At 38.3% G+C, this 22,870-nt stretch overlaps 1 protein-coding gene across 1 annotated transcript in view; it reads right to left on the bottom strand.

Moving 5' to 3' along the window:
- Nucleotides 1-2,435: 2,435 nt before the first annotated feature.
- Nucleotides 2,436-22,870, bottom strand: part of kdrl (kinase insert domain receptor like) — a 59,206-nt gene continuing 38,771 nt past the window's right edge. The window contains exons 22-30 of the mRNA XM_036569068.1: nt 22,183-22,280; nt 20,857-20,979; nt 19,145-19,256; nt 17,390-17,489; nt 12,454-12,559; nt 10,038-10,159; nt 8,227-8,305; nt 7,034-7,134; nt 2,436-4,298 (exon numbers count right to left, since the gene is read on the bottom strand). Coding sequence (XP_036424961.1) covers nt 4,124-4,298; nt 7,034-7,134; nt 8,227-8,305; nt 10,038-10,159; nt 12,454-12,559; nt 17,390-17,489; nt 19,145-19,256; nt 20,857-20,979; nt 22,183-22,280 — 1,016 coding nt within the window. The 3' untranslated portion in view covers nt 2,436-4,123. The remainder of the gene's footprint in view (nt 4,299-7,033; nt 7,135-8,226; nt 8,306-10,037; nt 10,160-12,453; nt 12,560-17,389; nt 17,490-19,144; nt 19,257-20,856; nt 20,980-22,182; nt 22,281-22,870) is intronic.

The raw sequence follows: 22,870 nt of genomic DNA, 5'->3' as shown, positions 1-22,870 counted from the left end.
AATGTGTCACAGCAGCGTCGCTTCGGAGTAAGATTGAAAACACGTGGTACATTACAAAAAGCAATATATGACAATGGAGGCCCCAAACTGTTGAGGTGTTCTATTAAGTAAGAATAGGAAAAAAGTCCACTTTAACAACTACATCATTCGGTGTCCTCAGTTCCTGAATCATTACTAAACGTTAAAAGGAAAACGTTACATATTTTGTCTTTGTACTGAATACAGGCCAAAAACAATTTGCAAATTATTGCTGTCTGTTTTTATTTCCTGCTGTCCCAACCTTTTGGAAATTGGGTTTTTAGTTTTCCATTAGATAGAAAATTAATAAATATGATAAAATCCATTGATCCTTTTAATCTTCCAAGCTGTTGGAACAAAACTTTGTATCTCCAGAATGATGACTTTACAGGAGAAAAGAAAAACTTTCTTACGTTTCAATGGAAGCTAATGGAACAAAATTTGTTTCCAAGTAATTTTTGACCATTTCTATTCATCAAGACATTATAATACCAAAAAAGAAAATGAATAAAGAAGAAAGACAAACCACCAAAATTGCAGTTACAAGGTTTTGTTCCAACAGCAACGATATGCTTTTTGAATGCTTTTTTGAATTTTTTTTTCTCACAACCAGCCAATGTTTGCTTCTAATCATATCATTAACCCCTTGAAATCCCAGGCTTGTTACATACTAAGGCTTATTATTCAGTAACTGCAGGGACGTCTATGCAAACTGGCTGAGCTATTCTTAGGTTATAGAAGTGTGTAAAAAAAATTGGCCATTTAAGGAGTTAAACTGATGTCTCGTTGACAGTACTAATTTTGCTTAACTCTCAAATAAGCAGACTGTAATGTATTGGTTTACTATGGCAGCAAACGGTATAGATATACATAGACTGATGACTGACTGAAGGAGCATTCTTCCTGACAAGCTGTAGTACCTCAAGATTGTCTTCTTCTTATGTTGGAAACACAGGCCTACAAAGTGTGTGTGAACATCCAGACTAGGTGTGTGGCAGAATATGATGACTCTTAACCTTTCCAACATCCTTCCCCTATTTGTTTGCGATTTTATTTTCCTGAATCAGTTTACATCTTAGACGTCCTGCAGTGGGGTGTAACTTACACCTCTCATTTAGGTAAGTCTGCTGTTTTTTTTCAATTATGATGCCACATTTCTTATAAATACACTAAATCCTACTGGGCACACCCAGTATCATTGCTGGGGGGCACTGTTGTCCCATAGGAAGTCCTGTACTGGGACAGTAATGATTAAGAGAGCCTTCCTTTCCCACTGGCAGAGGTATTGTCCTGGTGACAGACAGACTGCCGACACCTCGCCCCGCTCAGGAAGCGTGTCTCCATGGCTAAGGAGCAGGAGGAAGGGCACACGCCGATGACACACGACCTGAACATCTCCCAGACTGAAAATAATACTACGAACTTAATAGTATGATCCAAAATGCTCTTTGGCAGCGGCATAGTGTACAGTGAGAAAAAAACAGTTATTTTATAGGATTTTTCAGTATTTTGCAGAAGACACTAAAATAACTCGCCGGATGTCATATGAGCAAATGAGATGTTTCACAGTCTCTGCATAATTACATTGTTATGATGTAAACAAAGTTGTTCTGAGTGGTTTGGTGTGAAATGTTCACAGTGGTGGTGATAGCAACCACATGTCTGCAGTGTTTAATGACTCTAAAAGAGATCACGAGAAATCTGAGTCTCAACAACTGAATTATGCAGAAATGTTTAAATAAATGGTGGAACATGAGACATGAACTATGCAAAAATTCTCAGTGGCTCTTCTGTGAGCTTCAGAATGTTGGTTAGCTACTCTTTGTTAATGCTTACAATAAATTTAATAATGAATAAATAATAAAACAAATACAGCTTTAGACAAATGGTAGAGAGAATATAGTGATTTGTCAAGTTTTAAAGGGCACATATCCTACATTTTTCTTTTCTTTTATCCCTTAAGGTCCTCGTATGATATGTGTGTGGATTCATGTACCAAAACATTGTCATCATTCATTTTTATGTAACCAATCTCCTTATCCCTTATGAGTTTTGTTCTAGTTGGCTGTGCTGTATTGTGCCTCATTTAGATAGCAGTTTGAGCTGCAACACTCTTTACAACTTCAGAGCTGAGTAGGCATATATATGTAAACGCTTTAGTTTATGACATCACAAAAATGAAATCAAAACAGGCTGTTTTGCAGCTTCAGTTCCATATATAGACTTAATGGACTTTGGAGTGAGGGTTGTGTTTAATGTTTACATACTATGTTAATTCTTATTTCAAAAATGCAAGACAGATTCAGTTTTCTATGATGTGAGAGCGCATCTTTAAGTATATGAAGCATTTTAGTTCACACATGAGTTCGTGTCTGGGGTTGTAGAAATTTAAAAAGTAAGTCAATCAAACAATATGCTGTTATTTATAAATATATAGATCTTTATTTATGCTTGGTTAATTATAAAATACATATAATGCAAAAAATACATAGAAAATCTCAGTGCATACATTTTACTTTTTTTCAATTAACACAAATAAGTCAACAATAATACAAATATTATTTGGCAGTACATACTGTTTGGTAAGTGGTCTGATCAACCACTGAATTTAATACTGGCAAACATGAAAAATGGGTAAGAAGTAACAAATGTGGAGTAACAGCTCTTTCCTACTGATAGATGGCTACAATCCTGGCTTGACTGATGCAAGGCAACACGTTTCGTTAGTTCTGTACAACTATTACAACTTAGTTAATACTGATATTACCTACAAGGGTGCACATGCGTCTAGTATAATTTATAATGATCATTTATATGTAGTGACCAGCCTGTTTATATTACCTTGTACTTAGTATTCCTTTAGCCTGCCCTGCAAGCCTTAGTTAGATTATAGCACAAACATGGATCAATAGTATCCAGTTAAAACTAAACTGGTTAATTAAAGTGGGAAGATTCTTGCAGTTATCGTGTATACAGTGTAAACAGCCTAAAAGTGTGACCGTGTATCAATGAAAGGCAGGACAGAAGATTTATTTTGGTGTGACGGCTCAGCGTTTAATAATTCATAATGTATGCTTCACATTAAAGGGGCATAGACTGTTTATTCTACTGCTATTCTATAATACAATCTGTCGAGTACAACTAGACTCGCAAAACTTCTCCGAAAACCCTTCATATTAGGAGGACTAAGAGTACATGGCAAAAATTAGGCCGACATCTTCAGTTCAGATTTCAAACATGTTGGGTAATTTACTACAGCATGACTTAGACAAAAGTTTAGAAATATTTGAAAAACACATTCTTAATTTCATCCTTAAAGTCAGTGTTGAAGGGGGGGGGTTCAGCCCAATCAATGAAATGAAGGTTAATCCAGGGCAGCAAAGTGTTAATCCAATCCTAAAAGCATATAATAATAAAAATACTATATTTTATATATACGATTTTAACAGGAGGCTTGTTTTTGTATCCAATGAAGCAGAAGCTGTTTTCTTTTCCTGAAAGTAGCCTTAAAATCAAGAGCTTCAGTACATTTCAAAAAAAAAAAAATTTAAAAAAAAATTAAATTTTAAGTAAAATAAAATATCAAATAAAATTCCAGTTTCATTTCATTAAAATACTTAGATTAATAAAGCAATACGAAATTCCTTCTCAATTCCTTTTCCGCCCTGATTGCACCCTTTATTTAAAACACCAGCCACCGATCTGTAAGATGTGATTTGACTGAAGAAATGTATGCTATAGCTGTAACAGGTTGTGCTTCTTGTGTTCACAGTAGATAACAGTAATACCTGAGGTGGTCTCTAGCTGTATCTGTGGCTATCACAGTGGTGTAGAGCGACATGGTTCAGCAGCTTTTAGAGGGCAATTCACGCTCTTATTACTCTACACCAGGTTTCTCATTAAAAAAAATGCCAAGATACATGTTAGGTAGCAGTTCTAAAGCCTTTTGCATCAACGACAGTCAAACTACATGCCGTCTTTTAGTCCTGGCCTAGTAAAAAAAGAAAATGGAATAAAATAGTAAAACAAGAGATAAAATAATCAGTCAGTGGATTTGTTCAGGGTTGGGTATGGGAGTCCTGGTGGCTTTTGGGCACAGGCAAATTCAGACGGGTGGGGTAGAGTAGCGCACAACATAGTTGTAGTCAGGTGGTGGACTGTGGCACTCCAGCTCGGGGTCCAAAGAAGAGTCTTCCAGACTGAAGTCCAGTGAAGGGACAAGAGGATACTTCTCTTTCTCCCCATCCGACAGAACCGACTCCTTACTCTTACTCTTCATCCTGTAGCAGGAGAAAAGAGATGCAAAGCACCTTTAAAGCACCTTGTATGTCATCACTGCTACAGTGTCTCCTGTAAAGGTATACTATACATTACTGTATACAAGTCAGAGACCACCTTTTAATTTATGCAATTTCCAGTCAAAACACCCATTTAAGGGAGCACAAACTCTATTAATAATCGTGATTTCAGAAGAAATATTGACGAACAGCTGTGCGGTAGTGAAAGTTAAAATGTTTGTACTTTCTCAACAGTATTGGCCACTGCTAGATCTTGCCACACACTTCATTGCAGTTAAGGAGTTACTTAAATTGAGTTGTCTCTTTGTTGCTTGGGGTTTCTGAAGCACTCTTCCCTGAGGGCACTGGGTCAGACACCCTGGAGTAAATGGTTGAGTGTGCAGTGTGATTAGTCTGTGGTTCTTGGAGGAACAAAAATTTCCATACATGGACTGGCATGTTTTCAGTGGTCTAGGCCTTCTTTGGAGCACATACAACGATGTGATGCATTTGCTGTCGAAGCACATGTGCGTACTGAATGGAGGAGTACCAGGTGGAATTCACCCACACAATGCAGAGGGGACATTATAGAGGAGCTGAGACAGACCAGTAAAGCTTTAGAAGGTCACAGGTGACAGTGATCGAGTGGTCTCTCAGCAGGGGCCGCCTCCTCACAATATATACATCATTCTCTGCATGGCTGGAGTGGCTCTTTTTACCCCACAGGGGAGGCCATGGCAACATGGGCAAGACATTGCCAACCGATTGAGGGCGTGAGCCAGCTTTTGTGCTGCGAAGGGTGGTGGTAAGGAGGGCACTATAAATGGGATAAAGTGAGGGCCAGGGAGACGATGTTTGCAGGGAGGCAAAGCGGTTTTAATGAAGTCCTCACTGCCTCGTTACTCACACAGGATAGACAACAAAAATCATAAGCCCATTTTAAATCTCAGCAGCAGCTTGATGTTAGGACTGCTGCTACGCTGAACTGAAAAACAAATATCTGGCTAGGAATGTAATACTGAAATAGCAGATATAGACTTTAGTATCTTTAATCTACAGCTTAGACTTTGGATGCTCAAATGTAGACAATTAGCCAAAAGCATGAAGCACCATTAACTTCGTAAAAAAAAAAAATCTGAAAATTATATTTTTTTCAAGAGATAACAGGCACTAATGTTTATTAACATAAAAGGGCTTCATTAAATGTCTGCAGCAATACTGTATAACTGACTCCTAATTTCTTTTGTGGTGATCATACTGCAGCCTTTATTGAAGCTTCTTGGCTTCTTGGTTTTGGTTGTTGACAAATTGACTTGACCCTCAGAGACCTGCAAAATTGTAGTATTTGTTTACAGCACTCAATTTATGACTTAACGTCACTAAAACAACATCTCCTGACAATTCACACCCTAGACAGCATCACAGCATCACTCGTGAAAAAAAATCTGAATTTAATATCATGCCAAAGTCAAACAACTTGTCTACCCCCTATTGACACCCCTGCTTTGTGTTTTAGAGCAAATTTAGGCCCAGTTTAAGCTACAGGGTTTTGTGCAAGCTTTCCCGTTTACAGCATTTACAGTATATACATTCATACTACAGTTTAAAATATTAAATTAAAAATACAACAAAATTCACAAAAACATTCAAAATTCAAAAAATAATCAACTAAATCAAAATGTGGTGGGTTAAGTGTAAAAATATTTCCAAAACTTTAAAAATTACGTTTGGCCTGTACTCTACTCTATAATGCCAAGCACAGTTTTTCATGTGTTACTGTGCATGACAACTGGTGCAGTTACTGGAGCCTCTCAGGCTCTAGTCATCCCATACCTATGAGCAACCATGAATAATTTAAACTGGGGCATTGTCAGCACAGTGCTATCTAAAGTTCAGAAAATGTAAAGAAGACATTCAGAAAGAAGTAATGCATTGAATGTATACATGATTTCCATGAATAAAATATATTACATCAACATAAGCTTGTCTTTTAGTTTGCTTGCTTTTGGCAGCAGTTGTTTTTATGTAATATATTTCATTCTTGTGGAAATAGTGTACACATGTGAATATCTAGTAAATTCAGTGCATCACTTGTTTTAAGTGCAGGCTAGAGTGGGGCAAATACCCAAAAGGCTATGTGGATCTGATACCATTCATCAGTTGCTCTCACTACAGAGTGATTTGTGTAGGTCGCACTCCAGGCCTTTTCTATGACCTTCCAAGTGCCGTCTGTAGAGTAACGAGTGAAACTTGCCAGACTGCAGCAAACGCTGACAGGGTTCTGGCAGTAGATTTGAGCAGCTAATGTCCTAGTGTTCTTGAATCGAAGTATTCTGGCATGCATGCCTGTTTTCAGTTGAGTAAGTGAGAAGCCAATGCCTTCTAGGCGGCATAGACAAAGACGTTAGTCAGCAGGCCTTGTAGCCGGCTTTAACGAGCCACACTTCCAGGCCTGCTTTTGTTGTGTAGCTGTTGGGTTCGTCACCTTGGGCAATATCCCTCCACTGTGCCATTGTCTCTGAGACTCTCTCGCCCAGCCACCTCTTAAAAGAGTGAGGCAGTCACTGGAGTCAGGGTAGAGTGGGGGTGGGTGGCAAAAAAACTGTATGACAATTCTGGCATCTGCATTCCAGCCCAGTGGGGGGGTTGCCAGGGATGGGCCAGTGGCCACGCCTCTTTCTGTAGCTGTAGCTGCAGTAAGTGACACAGCTTAGCAGGACTACAGACTCTGCACTTACGCCAGGGCTATGATGCTTAAGGGTCGAGTCAGGGACTTCAAATGCTTCAGTGTCTTCAGATCATCTGAGGAGAAACCCATGCCACTGTCTGTCTGACCTCCCTGTAAATGAACATATGAGAAAACAAAATGCGTAAGAAGATGATCTGTAAGGAAAAGCTACACCACAAGCCAAAAGTTTGGAAACAGCCCTGACTATTTATAAACAAACATGAACTTTTTACTTCTTAAAGACATAACAGTGTTAAACAAATGAAAGATGGACAGTAGTAGGAGTATAAACATTTATAATAAAGGTGCTCTGTGGCAGGAGGGCCCACATTTTTCTTGTGGGCTAGGGGGTCAAAGGACAATGTTTGTGGTGGACTGAAGACAAAACAATATATATAAAGATGGTAGGTAGGTTTTAAACTTTATTTTACAACATTACACTACATTTAGTTACTACAATACTTAAGAAATAATTTTAAAAGGAAAACAAGAATTTTACTAGTTACACTTTGGCCAGCCCTCCTCTGAGGAATGGGGTTCCAAAGCTTACACAAAAATGAACCTTCTTAGTAGTCTTCTTAAATTAAAAAGCCTTTGTTATAACATGACTCTGTTTTTGTCCACAGTTATGTAATTTTAAGAAGAGTGCCAAAGACATTCAGTTTTTGTGAGCAGACAGTAATTGTGCCATTTCTTGCAAAGTTTAATCAGTACGCCAGGGGTGACCAATCAGAGTTGTATTACAAACCTAATCCAATCCACCTGATTCTTATTTTCAGATGTTTCTGAACACTTGATCAACTGTATCAGGTGTGTTAAATTAGACATTTGTAAATATTTACAAAACAGGTCAACGTAGGGTCAACTGTTACCAACAAAAACTGTTAGGGCTTTGTCCATGTAATACAATACAGTAAGATTCCATTATAAACCAACAGAATATTTACTTTGGTTAATTTAAACTTCAGTTAACACTGTAAACATTTGAAAAATCTTTCAAAATTAATGATTGCTTACTGTTGGCTTGTAGTGCACAGTCAATGTGCAGTATTGTAAAATAACTCAGAAAAAGGGACAAACAGTGCTTTTTTCCTGCGATGTGAGTATAATATAATTCAGTAAAACTGTAGGATCCACTTGTGTTTATGAGGGTTGTAGTGTGGGGTAGTGTGTACGTGCAGAGTGTGAGAACAAGCTCCTCACCTCATGCATCTCATTTGTTCCATTATCCAAGGTCACCTCATCGAAAGTCTTTACGCTGTCTGGACGGATCTTGATGTTCCTGAGGAAATCAAATGTTCAGCATCAGATTAGTGCTGACACAGTAACGCTCACACAATTAAATTCCATTACATCTGCTGGATCAAAAATCCTAAATAAAGGTGCAATATTACTTCACCCACTGTTTCCTTTGAACTGTGATTGGGCACAGTGACCTTTTGTACTGCACACCATGAATTCTCCTTGCTGCACTTATAGTGACAAAGGACACCATTCTTAACACAAGATCTACTCCTGATATGCCATAAAGGAATAACTGAATGTGTAAACTACGTTCTAAACTCTTAAACAATGATGTAATAATGAGAATGATGTAACTAGTGTGACAAAGATATTTCAAATTATACAACAGTTAGTTCCGGCCACACCAGCTGCTTGGTTGAGCAGCATTCAAACCGTGCTGTTATTTCGCCATAACAGCATGGCTTTTTCACACTGTATCACTCCGCCGAGACGCCATTGCTAAGCAACGACTTTGACAGCTGTAGGAGATGCTCAAGCCATCTGAGCGGTTTTACTTCTTACTTTGCGCACAAACAGAAAATGGATACTTTTAAGATCACATTTGACCTACAGCCGATTTGGTCAGACTCTGAAGATGAGACAACACTAAATTCCGAAACTGTCATTACCACTGAGCAAGCTTTTCAGTCAGCAGCTGTGACAGAAGAACACCTAAACAACCTGGAATAAGCTAGAAATGAACCCAATACCATTCACCAAACATGTAGTCTCATCTTCAGAGTCCGACCAAATCGGACTGAGCCATAAAACTGACACAATATCAAGTTTAGCTCAGTTTGGTCAATTTTTGCTAGATCAATATTAATGTTGTTTTGTTCCAGCCAGTCTGTAAAGCATTTTACAGCCCATTTTGTTTGACAAATGGTATTCGGGTCATTTCTGGCTAATTCCAGGTTGTTTAGGTGTTCTTCTATCACAGCTGCCGACTGAAAAGCTTTCGCCTTCGGCTCGTGCCCGCGACCAAATCACACACATTTCACATGTACAAAATGAGATACAACACAAGAACAATTTTTAAGCTATAAATAAAATAACAGTGGAAAAACAGTGAGAACTACACTAATTTGGTGTCATGGTTTTATGGTCTTAGTTAAAAGTCTATAAAAAAGAGGCAAGGCCATTATGTTACATTTTTTTCCCTTAACGTCAGAGTTATCAGATAGCCCCTTAATTTAGCTTTAGGGATAACTGTCATTGCTGCATTTCAACACTATTCTCAATAAATACACTCAGCAGACCTGTGAAAATACAAGAGTTGAACAAATATTTTCTTAAGCGGACATAAATCCTGAGGCAGCGTTTGTAGCTGGGAAGGAAATTCCTTAAGGGGCCCACAGAGTAACAAGCGCTCTCAACATGGGTCTAATGGTATACATGTCTTATCAGGAGCCAATCAGTGCTCTCTTTGTCCTCAGCCATATCCCAAGGAACTCACAGAAACCCTCAGTGCTGCGAGGTCTAGTACAAGTTATTATTATATCATTAATATGGAGGTAGTTTGGAATAAGATTAAAGTGCAATGTGCATATAGTTGGAGTAGTGTTTGTACTCATGATCTGGTGGGTGCTGTGAGTGTGACCAGTTTTTGGGAAGGTACTTTTACTTTACCTTGATTAATTATTTTACCCAAGTGTTAATACTTTTTCTTAAGTACTAAGCTACTCTACCAACCTCTGATCACGCATAACTGTCTAGAATGGCGTGCTTACCATGAGCTGCCTGAGTTTCTGAGAGAGACTGGTCCTGTGGAGGTCTCCTCTATGGGGTCTGGGTTTGATGGATCCACTTTGGTCAGCAGGGCTGTGTTGATAGGAATGTAATGCTTTCCCTCCTGATAGAAACACAAAGTGAAACTGTTCACATAGGCCCCCTTAATAACAATGACATCATCATGCACATGCTATAGTAGTATGAGGTAATTAAGAGTTGGGGGAAATCAGATCCTCTGGGTATGACCTGCGGAGACATCCCGTATGCACAAGACAGAGGAACTAGTTGAGACAAAGGAAAATATCACACTAAATAAACCTTTTTCCTAGTGTGGGAGTATATTTAAGTAGTGAGGTGCTGATTCCTCCTGATCCTATATACACAGTCTTGGCCGCCCTAATTTTGATTGAGATGGACTGAAAGATCCTGGATGTTTTCCAACATGGACAATTACAGTTTGATTTGCCCCTTCATTAGTTTATACTTTAACATGAGACAAATGCACCCCACTTCCCTTATCAACACTTGACAGGCTTTGTTAATTTTATACTCTTTTCTTTGAAGTGGCTCTGACTAATGATGTGCCAAAACTCACATCTCTTTCATCAGGTTTTAACTGAGATCAGTCTTTATCAGAAGAGGCTGCTTCAATTTTCTTGTGATAGCAAACTGAGGTTTTTGGGGTTTAAGATAATAGCCCAACAGCTAGCCATTTTCTCTGAGCTTTGAGGTAGGGCTGGGAATTGATATTAAATACACTGGCATCAATGGAATTACTTAAATACTACAATGTACAAATCATTCAATATCAAATTTCAGTATCTAAATAGTTTTTCTTATCAGCATTTGTGAGCCAAACAACATAGCAACAAGCATAACAAGTTCATAGAGGACTGCATCTCGGTCTCCCTTTCTGTAATAATTTTTATCATTTAAATCCCAAAGTAATCTCAGCTGTGGGTAAAACTAGGGAGTGTCAAAGTTGGAGAAAATGAATAATCTATTGAGAAAATGAATAATCAAATAAACTACGTAGATCACAATAACAGCAGGCTAAGGACACATAAATGTGGGAACAAGCAGCCATTTAAACAGCTGTTATTGTTAGCCAGCTAGTTAAACCAGCTGGTTACAGAAATACTAGCTTTAAGAAACTCACATTGTTTGTTGTCATGGCTCAGGTAACTGACAAAATGAAAAATTACAACCTTACATAAAGTCAATCAGGAAGATCTTCTTTTCATTGATCTTCTGTTTTATTTTACTGTCCACTGATCTGTTAAAATGAACTATTTGAAATGACGTTGTTCCATGTGATTGGGTGATGCGTTATCTGCGTTTTAATTAACTGTTTCATTAAACTTGTTCCACAAAGTTAAGACACTTGCAACTGTTGTGGCTGAGTTTCAAATGAGTTGCAGGACACTTTACATTATGCAACTCAAGTGCAATTTAGTTTCATGTAGGTTTCAAGCAACTAAAGTTGCATGGAATTTTCACTGTAAAGTCAGACTCACCACTTTAATCATTAAATGGAAATCCATAGTGATTTTGAGGGCACTACAATCTTCCAAAATGCCCTCAGAATTTTTAGTGAATACCGTATATCAGCTAAATGCATAACATTGCACTGCAAGTCTCTTGTTACTAAGCAACATACAAAGGAATGTTAACTAACATAATGGTGGTCAGCACACAGTTAAAACAGCAGCACAGTTAAAAACAAAGACCTCATGTTCACTGCCTGCTGCTTATCTATACCGAATTAATTTATTGCTATCGTTTTACTGTTATTTAGTAAAATGAATAGCTCACCCCTGTTTATCACAGTACTACTGAGGGAGGAAAGAATCATTTTGGTCACAGTCAAGGTACTGGCATTAGAATAGAAACATTTTTAACAACCATTCCTACTTTGAAGCTAGATTTCTTGAGTGTAATCTTTGGCCATGCTAGGGCAAGAAAGCTGCAATGATTTAACATCCTCAGCATAAATACAGACATGTTAAATACTTTTATTTGTCTTGTACTGGAGAACGTTTTCTCTACTTTCTTTTGCCAATGGGAAACGAATGAGCTTGTTGATTGCAATTTCCCCTCTCAGTTACTCTTAAGCACTCTCTTGGGCAAAGCTCCTCATCATGTCCTCAGTGCACCTAGGTCCAATCAAAGCTGCCACTTCCTGAGAGTGTACTGCGAACAGTGACTCATTCACCGGATCAGTGACTAATCTCATTGTTATTTTTTTTTTTTTTTCTTGTGAAGACATTCTGGCTAGGACTGGCTTTCCTCTCCCTAATAAACAGTCATGATATTGGTTATAGATCTGACCTTTTAGATATCAAGCCATCAAACTGAACTCCTACGAATGAATGGATAAATGAATGAATGGTCACTCAGGTGTAGCTCACTCACCTGTTGTACACTGGCCTGAAGCAGGTCTCCTAGTCTCTCCACTAGCTCTGTGAAAGTGGGCCTCTGCAGTGGCTCACCGTCCCAGCAGTCCAGCATGGTCTGATATCTACAGAGAGCACATACACAGCAAGCAGAGTTGGAATTCATTTTCAGTACTGACATTTAAAGGGGAACTCTGGCCAAAATGTATCATGTATTATTATTATGTATTATTATTATCTGATGATGATGCATTTGCGTAATGAATGGTGGGTATTTCTGCTCTACAGAATATCACATAACAAATAATATATTTAATGCCCGTTTTAGGCCCCTTTAATAAATAGAACTGAATGCACTATGTAGGAAATCTTAGAAACACACTGAACAAAAATTTACTTTATTGCACAAAATTTCAGCACAGAATATATCAACTACTGCCAAAATAAACTAAAAGACAAAATTGTGTATGTAACAATTTCATTAGATTATATTTTATATATTGCATTACATACATTATGCATTATATTTTATTTCATTTTATTTTTGATATATTACATTATATTTTATATTCATGCATCATATTTATATATTTTACATTTTTCTGTGCATCTAAGCAATTTCCGACATAATATGGGCTATCTGTGAGACAGAAGTGGAATTTAACCAGGCCTTACACAGCTATACATCAGTTTCTCAACATGTTAGTACAGAGAAGCACACCATAAATGCTCTCACACAGTGTTGTGTGCACTTCTGTGATAAATCTCCTCTCCTCAGCAGCCACTTAAACACTTCTTGAGTTACCACCCTCCTGACACCACCAGCTATCTGACCTGACCTCTGCATTTCCACCAGCTCATTTGCCTTTATCCAATTATAGCCTGTCATTAATAATTTTGGTGGGTCCCTTAAGCAATTGGGTTCCCAGTTTAAGCAAAAGCATTAGTGGCAAGAGATGCCTTCCTTGCTTTTGACGAGCTGTCAGCATCTCCCTCCATGAGGGACTTCTCAGCCTGGTTATTGGAGTTTTCATTTACTGGGGCTTGGAAAGGTGCTGCAACACTAAAAACGGGCTTCAGTTGGAGTGGAACCCCAGTATGTCAGCAAATGACAGCGGGAGATGATTTAGATGCATCCTGTTTTAAGGGTAGTGTTGCACTAGGAGGTCCTTATATCAACACAGCCTGTTCATACGGGCGGGCGGTATGGCGGGCGGTATGGCAGAAATTTAGCATCACAATACTTGATGACAATTTCACAATACACAATATACAATATATACAATATAGTATGTAACATGATATTACGTATATCTATGGTTTGTGCACAATATTGAACAGATAAAATACACCGGGACAAATTTAACATTTGGGGGGAAAAAATGGTAAAAAGTGTATTAATCTATTTGAAGGGCTGTCCCAAACAGCAATTTACATGCTTTGAATACTCATTGTTATTTCTAAATGAATGCTCAGATACAGGCTCCCAAAATCACCCTTACACAAGTGTATTTACGCTTCATATTTAAGCATAATTTTAAGTATGTTTGCTAATGTAGTTTAAAACATATGCAGCAACAGTGTCTTAGTAGTGTGAGCCCAGTTTGTATGTGGTATGCTGCTACAGAAGCCATGACTGTATGCCTCTTGTTCAACTACAGCTTTAATGAGCCAGATAGAGGCTTAAATAAAAGTTTCTTTTATTTATTTTATTGAGTTATTTAATTTGGGTAGTTTGCTGTTGTTTTTCTTATGTACCTTTTATCATAAAATTTACACTGACCATTTTTCTTATAATTTGATAATTTAGACTGCTTCCACATGTGATTTCTCAGGCATCTTTGCTGTTTTAGCATCAATGGCTACAAATGATGAGGTTTGTTGAGCTCTGAGGTGAAGTGATGTGGATGCCTAAACTAAACCATGTGTAATTGATTTATTATGAACATTTTTGATATAGTAATAATCATTGGCTTTTTAAAGGCTGACAAAAAAAAGCTTCAGAATACTAAATATAGAATAGAATACCAATGTAATGAACAAAGTATTTAGAGTATTCAAATTATTCGGGCCAGCACTCGATGTTGCTGTTGTTGTGTTCCTGTCTTTTTTATTATCAGTGCTCTAGAGCTCCTGATGATACTCATGATATTCTTAGAAAAGTATATCATCATGTAACTTATTTTGTAACTGTGATAACATAATGTTGTGTTGTCCAACCCTACTTACCATTAACCTTTTTGGCTTTTGATTAGCAACAGACCAGTCTTCTGTTTGGGAAAATCGACTGCATAAGCAAATGTCTCACAAGCACACTTCCTCTACCTTACTCTAGCTTGACCATCTACATCTGGGTTTATATTCAGAACACATGAATGAAGGCATTCTCTTCTAGGTCTGCAGAGCTGATTAGCTGGAGGACGTGAATATAATATAATGCTTTTTTAATGAATGATCCTCTACTCCAGGTAGAGAGATTCCTGACTAGCAGGAAGTTTGGGAAATGGCGACTGGTGGTTCCCCTCAAATAAGCATGACGATAGGACATTCTAGCTCCTCACAATCAGTGGTCTCGCTTCCTGTGTGGTTTATAATGGAGACAAACTGGAAATCCTTTAATGGACTTCAGCCTCAGATGTTGCAGCTGAAGCTGCAGTAATCTGGTGGTCATGCCTCATTTGCATTAAATCTAACAAGCCGTGGGAGGTCTGTTTTGTTTTCTTCTTACAGTTTTTTACCTTTCACAGGTGGACTGGCCTCTGCACTCTTGATAGAGTGAAAGGCTGAACGGATGACTCTGGAAGGTCACAGTCCTGATGAGTTTGGAGAGCAACAGTGCTGATTTACTGGCTAAGATCACTTATGCCTGTTATCATGCACATAATGAGGAGGCTTATAAAAGGGTCAGGGTCAGGGTCATGGCAGTTTACTGGGACTAAGGCCTACACATGAGATTACTATCTCAGTGCTCTGGAGAAATGGCAGATAAGGCTAGATTTATATTCCAAACCTTCTCCAAATGAAGACACGGGTGATGCTGCATATTAAGACTTTTAAATCAGTAACTACTATAAATTGTTCAGTTATACATATGAAACTAGCATGTAAGTGCTGTAGTTATTACTGATGTTGCTGCTGCATATTTCACACAGTGGTTTATCTTACAGATCTGCCACTCTTTAATGTTTAATCTTACTTCCTTAATCAAAACAGTCATAATACTAATTTATTTTTTCCTAATTTTACTGGAGCCGACCAAATCAGATTGGGTTCTCCATTTAAGTCTAAATTCCTCTCATGCTCTTTTAGATCTTAGAGCTAGTCCTGCTCATTAGGGGCTTGGACTTGAATTTCTGTAAAGCTCCTTTGTAATAGCATCTGTTGTAAAAGGGGCTATACAAATAATTCTGAATTGAGTTGGAGAACTGAAGCGTGGACCTAGATACAAGCCTTTGCGGTTTAAGCGGTTAACCCTTATCTGCAAACTCCATCAACAAGTTGTCTGAAGCTGAATGAAAGGCTCTGCTCTTTAGTTAGTGACAGAGCGACCAGTTCATAGCACTCGACCGGATGCCTCACCTTTAAGGCATGACGTCTGGACCACATTTTGCCAGTCATCTCCAATCATCTTCTTCCTCCCATGGCCTCTTTAAATGTTTATTTGCCTCCACAAGGCAAGAACAGTTGCAAATATAAGACCTTTTAACATTTCTAAGTTATAGTGTGTATAACACTGCGTTTAGCCTTTCCAAGCAAATGAGATGGTGGAATTTGATGCAGTTACAGTAAATCACAACTGAACAGCGAGCGGCTTGCCTGAGCTTGTATTTCTGAAAAGTAGATTGAGTGCAGTCCTCATGGGGATGGCAGTAGGGCACTGATTGGGAACAGGCAGCAAATACTCTCTCCTGACTGAGCTGTAGCCTGAAGTCCATGAGTGAGGCCATTCAGTCGGGGTGAACAAGTGCCCCCAGCTGTCCCCGAAAGGCACCACCAAATTCAAACCGCCAAATCCGCTTCCTTTCTAGACTTACAATGGATACCATGACTCCCCCTTTCATATCTTGTTACATCAGGAATATACAGAATTGGTCTTACTTTGCACACATAGTGGGAATATCTTGCCCACTCTAATGCCCCAGGGTTCTGCCACTGTGTCCAGCCACCCACTGCTACCCAGGTGGGCCAGATACTGTAAAGCTCACTTACATCTAAATTGGTGTTAGCGAGAAATGAATCCCTGGCAACCGTCCACCACTTTCTAAACTTCCTGTCAATCAAAAGCTCCACTCTACCTCTTGCATTCAGCGGGTAATTGTCCTATTCCCATCTACCTCTGGAGTCTTTGGTTTTCCTGTAGTGAAATCAGATGCTTATGTTCTTTTCAAATGCATTGATATGAGGAGCCTTTCTTAGCTTGAAAGCACAGGTCTCTGCTAATGACCTGAGCATTTGTTCTGGGGCTAAGAGAATGGGAGAGGGGAAACTTCCTTTGTACTCAATCCAAGTTCACATAAACCTCTCAGAGACTGTTCAAGAGCATTGCAATGGTGTAATCCCCAAAGAACCATTTGGACTTTAAAGCACATTAAAGATCGTGCACACATACTTTGTACTGGCAAGTGAGTGAATCTTCAACTTTTTTAAAGACTATGTCCATCACTTGGAAATTAAAAGTTCTAAAAGTCTTGTTTTATGTCCTTCAAATCCCATGAGGAGATTTTCCAGCCTGCGAAATGTGAGTGAGTGAGTTACAAGCCAGATCTATGAATTGACGTGCCATTTACAAAAATGTTCTTCAAAGCACCATCTGTTGAAAAGTTCTTTGGGGGACCAAGTGTTTTTTTCTATAACATTGCTCTGAAGATCTGTTTTTGACACCAGTTTATGTTAAAAAAAATTCAGAGTATAAATTTGTTTAATAAAAAAACAAAACAGTTTAGATTGTATCTCACATTTCAGATGAAGCATATTCAGGCGCTGACATCCTGGTGCCGTCCTTCAACCGGCAGCAGAATTCCTCATCAATTTGTACGCCAGGGTAAGGGGAGGCACCTGGGGAGAAGAAAGAGAATGGAGAGTGTTATCAAGACATCTCCCAGACACAGAGCACTGCCCACTTCAAAGAGGCCTGACGAGAAGCTTCCTAAATTACGGAGTGGGTTTGGAGCAGAGAGAGATCAGTGGGGAGAGCTGGACCAGACACAGCCAGTGATAGTGGAACTTTTTTGTGTACTTATGAGCAAAATGGACAAAACTCATTCATAAATGTATAATTTTGTGGTCTTCTAGGATAAACAACTTCAATCAAAGCCTGCATGAATTGGTAACCGGTGAGAGGCAGTACTGTGACTTTGTTGCCCACTTGAAATGTCATGACTCATGAAACAATATTTTTCTGTTCTTGCTTGAAAAACTTAACATAATATCCCAATAGCACTCAACTATGTACATCATAACAGTGAATACCAAAAAGGTTAATCTTGGATTATAATATGATCTAATTCCCTCTAACACAGAGTAAATACTCATTAAAAACAAGGATATTGACAGAAGTTTAATTCTTCTGCACTACTGGGAACTGAGTGCAGTATGAATCGTACTGCCCACAAAAACAAGTATAAGAAATCCAAAACCAAATCTAGTGTATCTAATAATGTACATAAGAGTGTACTTTGGGCCTAATGCAAACTTTTGACCTTCCTATAGCTGATTTTAAGGCACTCTTCCTGGTCTACTTTATCTAGTTGCGATCAACTGAGTCTAAGCAGAACAGATGTCATTACTCCTAGACAGACCTAGATGATGATTTCATCCTTTGAAGCTTTGCTTAGTTTTCAGTATGTGCCACAGACCGTTAAGGTGTAGCCTACAGATGTGCTTGCTTAGCACTTTTGCATAGGCAAGAACACAAACAGATGCTCATTTGATGCATTGTACTCTTAAAGGTTGCAGGGGATTCACAGTAAACATTTACACTGAGCGCTACTCGGTAACATGGTTGGCATTTCCAGCTTGGAAGAAACAATCTGTTTAAATGCTTTTCATTACCTATAGCTAGCTTTCTCTGCTGGAATTCATGTATGTGCAAAGAAAGTGTTTTCTCAAGATAATAACAAAGGAATAAATTACAAGTGATTGCCCAATGGATCTAAATGTGGGAGCTAGCTCAGGGCATCTGATGGTCAGCTTGCTTTCTGCTGGATGTCTTTCATCAAGGACTCTCTAAGCTGTTCTTTTCATTTAAGAAGGAACACACGCAATGGTGAAATGCCTTCCTGTTTGAATGTGCAAATCTGGTGGGGAAATGAAATACAGTATGGGCTATTTCATTGGCGTAACGTTCAATGAAGCCTTAAAATAAACAAATAAAGTCTAGCAGACTGACGCAGTGTAGAAGATTTTTTTCTAAGAAAATAATGGTGTAGAAAACCTAGTTCTGAGAACCATAGAACAAACTCTTCTGAGATTGAAAGTTTCGCTTGATCGTCGCATAATCCAGTCAGCCTAAAATATTAACTCAAGATGTTCTGTTATAAACCATGTAGTAAAAACTCCATATAGGAGGAGATTAAGTTAGCATTACTAGAAGTGCATGAACCCTGATGTGTGGGAGCAGCGTTATTAGTGAGTGCATACTGAGCTGGGTGATGGTCAAGTTGACAGTGATGGTAAAAGTAAGGCTCACTAAGGACAGCGCTGATATTTACCCAGTGAAAAAATCTCCCACATTAGCACACCAAAGGACCACACATCACTCTGTGTGGTGTAGATCTTGTCAAATATGGCTTCTGGTGCCATCCACTTTAGAGGAAGTCTGGCCTGTGGAAAGAAATGCAGAAGAACTCAAACACCTTTATAACATTAGAATAGCTCAATGTCCTTTCATTGGTGTTTCTGTCTTTTATCTAATATGCAGAAAGCATGTCTTTGTCCCAGCAGTTCTGATTATATTGGTCTGTAAACTTATTTGTTGGGCAGCCATTTCTTACTGTAATGTTTTGAAAGTTTTACATTATTGAAATAGATTATAATGACACAATGCTCTTTTTCATGCATGTTAACTAGAAAGCAGACTAAGATAATATTGCTAACTTGGCTAATTTTGAAAGTAAATTTTGAAAAACCTGCCAATGATGCTGAATAAACAGACATTTGGGAGCCAACTGATCTGACTCATTCTAAAGAGCCAAGTACTGATTATGTGATGCGATGCAGTGCGTGGTGAAATTTTTTCAAAAGTATAAGAACATGTGAGATTTACGTTCACTGCCATGAATCCACAGTGAAGGCAAAAAGCTTGATTCTCTAACAAGCATTTCTTAACTAAACCCTGAGACTTGATAGCTATGCAGGTTAGTTAGGTTTCTAGTGGGATGTGCAATGAGCCAGTAGGCTGATTTTCTTAGGAGAAAATGCTGATTAATAATGAATTTAAATTAAATTACATTTTATATATATATATATATATATATATATATATATATATATTTTCCTTCCTACAAATTGTTGAAAACCTGTAGAATATCAGCAATAATCATTTGAAACATGTATCTGGTTTTATATTAATAAAGCTTCTGAAGGATGATTCTAAGCTTTTCAATAGTGGTGTTTTGGATTCAATTGTGGACATAATTTGTACAGGAATAAAATACAGTACATTACATCAACACAATTTTGTCTTTCATTTCACTTACGTTTGGCAATAATTGTTTTGATGTAATATATTTTAATTATGTGTAAATGATACACTTTTGAATCAAATAAATTCAGTGCTATACTTTTTTCAGTGTGTGAGAACCACTCCCTACAAACATTCACATCAAGCAGACACACAGCTTGTGAAATACTGTAAACCTGTTTGGTTCTAAAACCACCATGACGTCTCTGGCTGTGCTCAACCACAAGCAAACATACTATGAATAGAACAATATAGACAATATTGTCAAATGTTGAAAAATGACTGAGCGCATGCCAGACTCTCTTGGCATTAGCAAAATCACTGTACATGTTCCAGGCTGAGGCTGTTATTGTGCTTGTCCATCAAGTTAAGTGCATTTTTTATTAATACCTCTGGTAGGGAAAAGTGCACACTGTAACCATGGACAGACAGTAAATGCATAACCTAGAGGATAGAGATGCTATTGTGATCACAATATTGATGCTTCGCAATGCTGATAATGCAATACTAATATGCAATGAGAATCCTGACCAATCACAGACGTTCTTTGGGTGCTGGGATGAAGATCCAATGTAAGTCATTTTTCTCAATAACTATGCACACCAACCTCATCGCATCAAGGGTTGATCAGTGTGTTTCTAGCATATTGTAAAGCATATCAAAGTCATAATATGTAGCAATATAAACATAATATGGTATTTTGTCTATAGCACGATTCAGAAAGTTATACTCCACACTTACATCTCCTTTACGGACATAGTCTGGGTCCTTATACACGTCTCTCGCGAGTCCGAAATCGCATATCTTCACAACATTGTTTTCAGACAACAGGATATTTCGTGCTGCCAAATCGCGGTGAATACACTGGAGGAAAAAAGAGAGGCATCAGACTGAATGCTTGATCTATAACATGTTTCAAATTCAGACACTTCATCTGTGAAGGGAATGGGTCTTATAGAAGCACATATTTCTTGTCTTTATATGAACCATGTGGCGCAATGCCATTGGAAACACATGGAGCAAAGGTGTGATAATGTGGAGCAGCTGATGTGACTGTGTGAAACTGTCATCATAGGCGCAATGACGTGAGATACTTCACACCCTACTCAACCCCACACTCCAACCCCCATGTTACACCTGTGCTGATAAGTCCCATCCATATGTGTGTACAGATCATATATATATCTATATAAGAAAGAAAGTAATATGTAGGGCTAGGAATGCTTATAAATTCATAATTAATTTTTCTTTCCAATTTGTATGCATGGGAATTCTGTGCAGTGCTTTTTGTCCAAAACAGTTATAGTTTAATGTTTAGGCATTGTAAGGTCTCTGAACACTGAATCGATTTTCAATAAATTAACGCACTGAAACCTTCACATCAAGTTCAATGTGCTGAGAATGCAACAAGAAAGTGCAATGGACCCACTAAGTAGTAAGAGCAACATAATTATCACTTTTCTTTCAGCCAGTGTGTCTTAAAGAAACAGACACTGCATTACTCATTCTACTAAAAAATGTTCAACAAACAGCACAAGAAGTTGCAGTGGTGCTCTGAGCATTAAAATGAACAAACAAGATACAGGAGCAAGCATTAGCTAATGCTGATGGGAAACACAGCATTAATGTTAATGTGTTGGTCTGTAAAACTTAAAGCATGAAAACGCCTTAAGACTTTCTCACCTCTTCTGACACAAATGGAAACTGTCAGAATATATAACTTACTCATGGTTTGAATACTGAAAAATCTCTGTTTATCAATAATTTTGTCCTGATTTGTTATTGTTTTTTGCTTCTTGTCCTTAGAAACGTCTCTCAATGCAAATAAAAAGAAGAACTGAGATAAATAAGAAAGAATAACAAGCAGAAAACTTCTCTGCATTGAATTAACAGCTACAGTGTTCACTAAAGTCCAATTGGACACAATAAATTGAACACTGTAACAGTAAATTCAACACTCTGGATTTATATATGCACGAAAGAAATACAGCATTAAACACACATAGTGTGATTTGGAATCCTAAACTGTTTGTACAGCAATTGGCAGTAATTTAGCCAAGGTCTTACTTTTCGTGACGCCAAGAACTCCATGCCTTTGGCCACTTGAAAGCTGTAGCAAATTAAGTCCTCTAGAGTGAGCACTCTCTTATACAAGTCTTCTTGCTCTGGATAAAAAGAGAAAAAAGTCAAACACAATCAGAAATAAATAAGAAACTAGTCACTACAGCAACACTTCAGTCTGAAACTTAAGAAATATGTTCTTTTCAGGCTCTGCCTATTCATCAATGATTTGCAGAAGAGGAACATTCCCAGCTAAGCCTGTATGTTTGTCTTTGAAACTGTCTTGTTTTCCTCAGATGCTTCCTAACAGCATCTGAGAAAAAAAAAATTCTGTCCCCTATTTTTAGATGCCTGAAACGTGCAGCTCGTCAATGATCCTTGGGTGGGAGGTGGGGGGTTAAGGAGGAGGGACTGCGGGTGGGACCCTTTCAGTGTCCCACCTGAGTAAACAGTTTATCAAACCAGAAATAACAGGCAAAGGACAACACGACCCAGTGTACCAGGAATGCTCGGGCAGGAAATAGAAAAAATAAGCTCCAGGCACCATGGGTGACAGTGGCGTGCACTAAATATTGATTTTATTTATGAATTTCAGAGGAAGTTTCCTATCAGATTGAGAACAGAAAAACAGGCAGAGGAGGAGGGTGGGGCGGAGGTGAGATGGGGGGAGGGGGGAGGGGGGATAGAGGGGGGA

This window comes from Colossoma macropomum, unplaced genomic scaffold (genome assembly GCF_904425465.1).
Source record: "Colossoma macropomum unplaced genomic scaffold, Colossoma_macropomum, whole genome shotgun sequence".
NCBI classification, from domain to species: domain Eukaryota; kingdom Metazoa; phylum Chordata; class Actinopteri; order Characiformes; family Serrasalmidae; genus Colossoma; species Colossoma macropomum.
The sequence above is the reverse complement of the archived record's forward strand: the minus strand, read 5'-3'. Positions and strand labels throughout refer to the sequence as shown.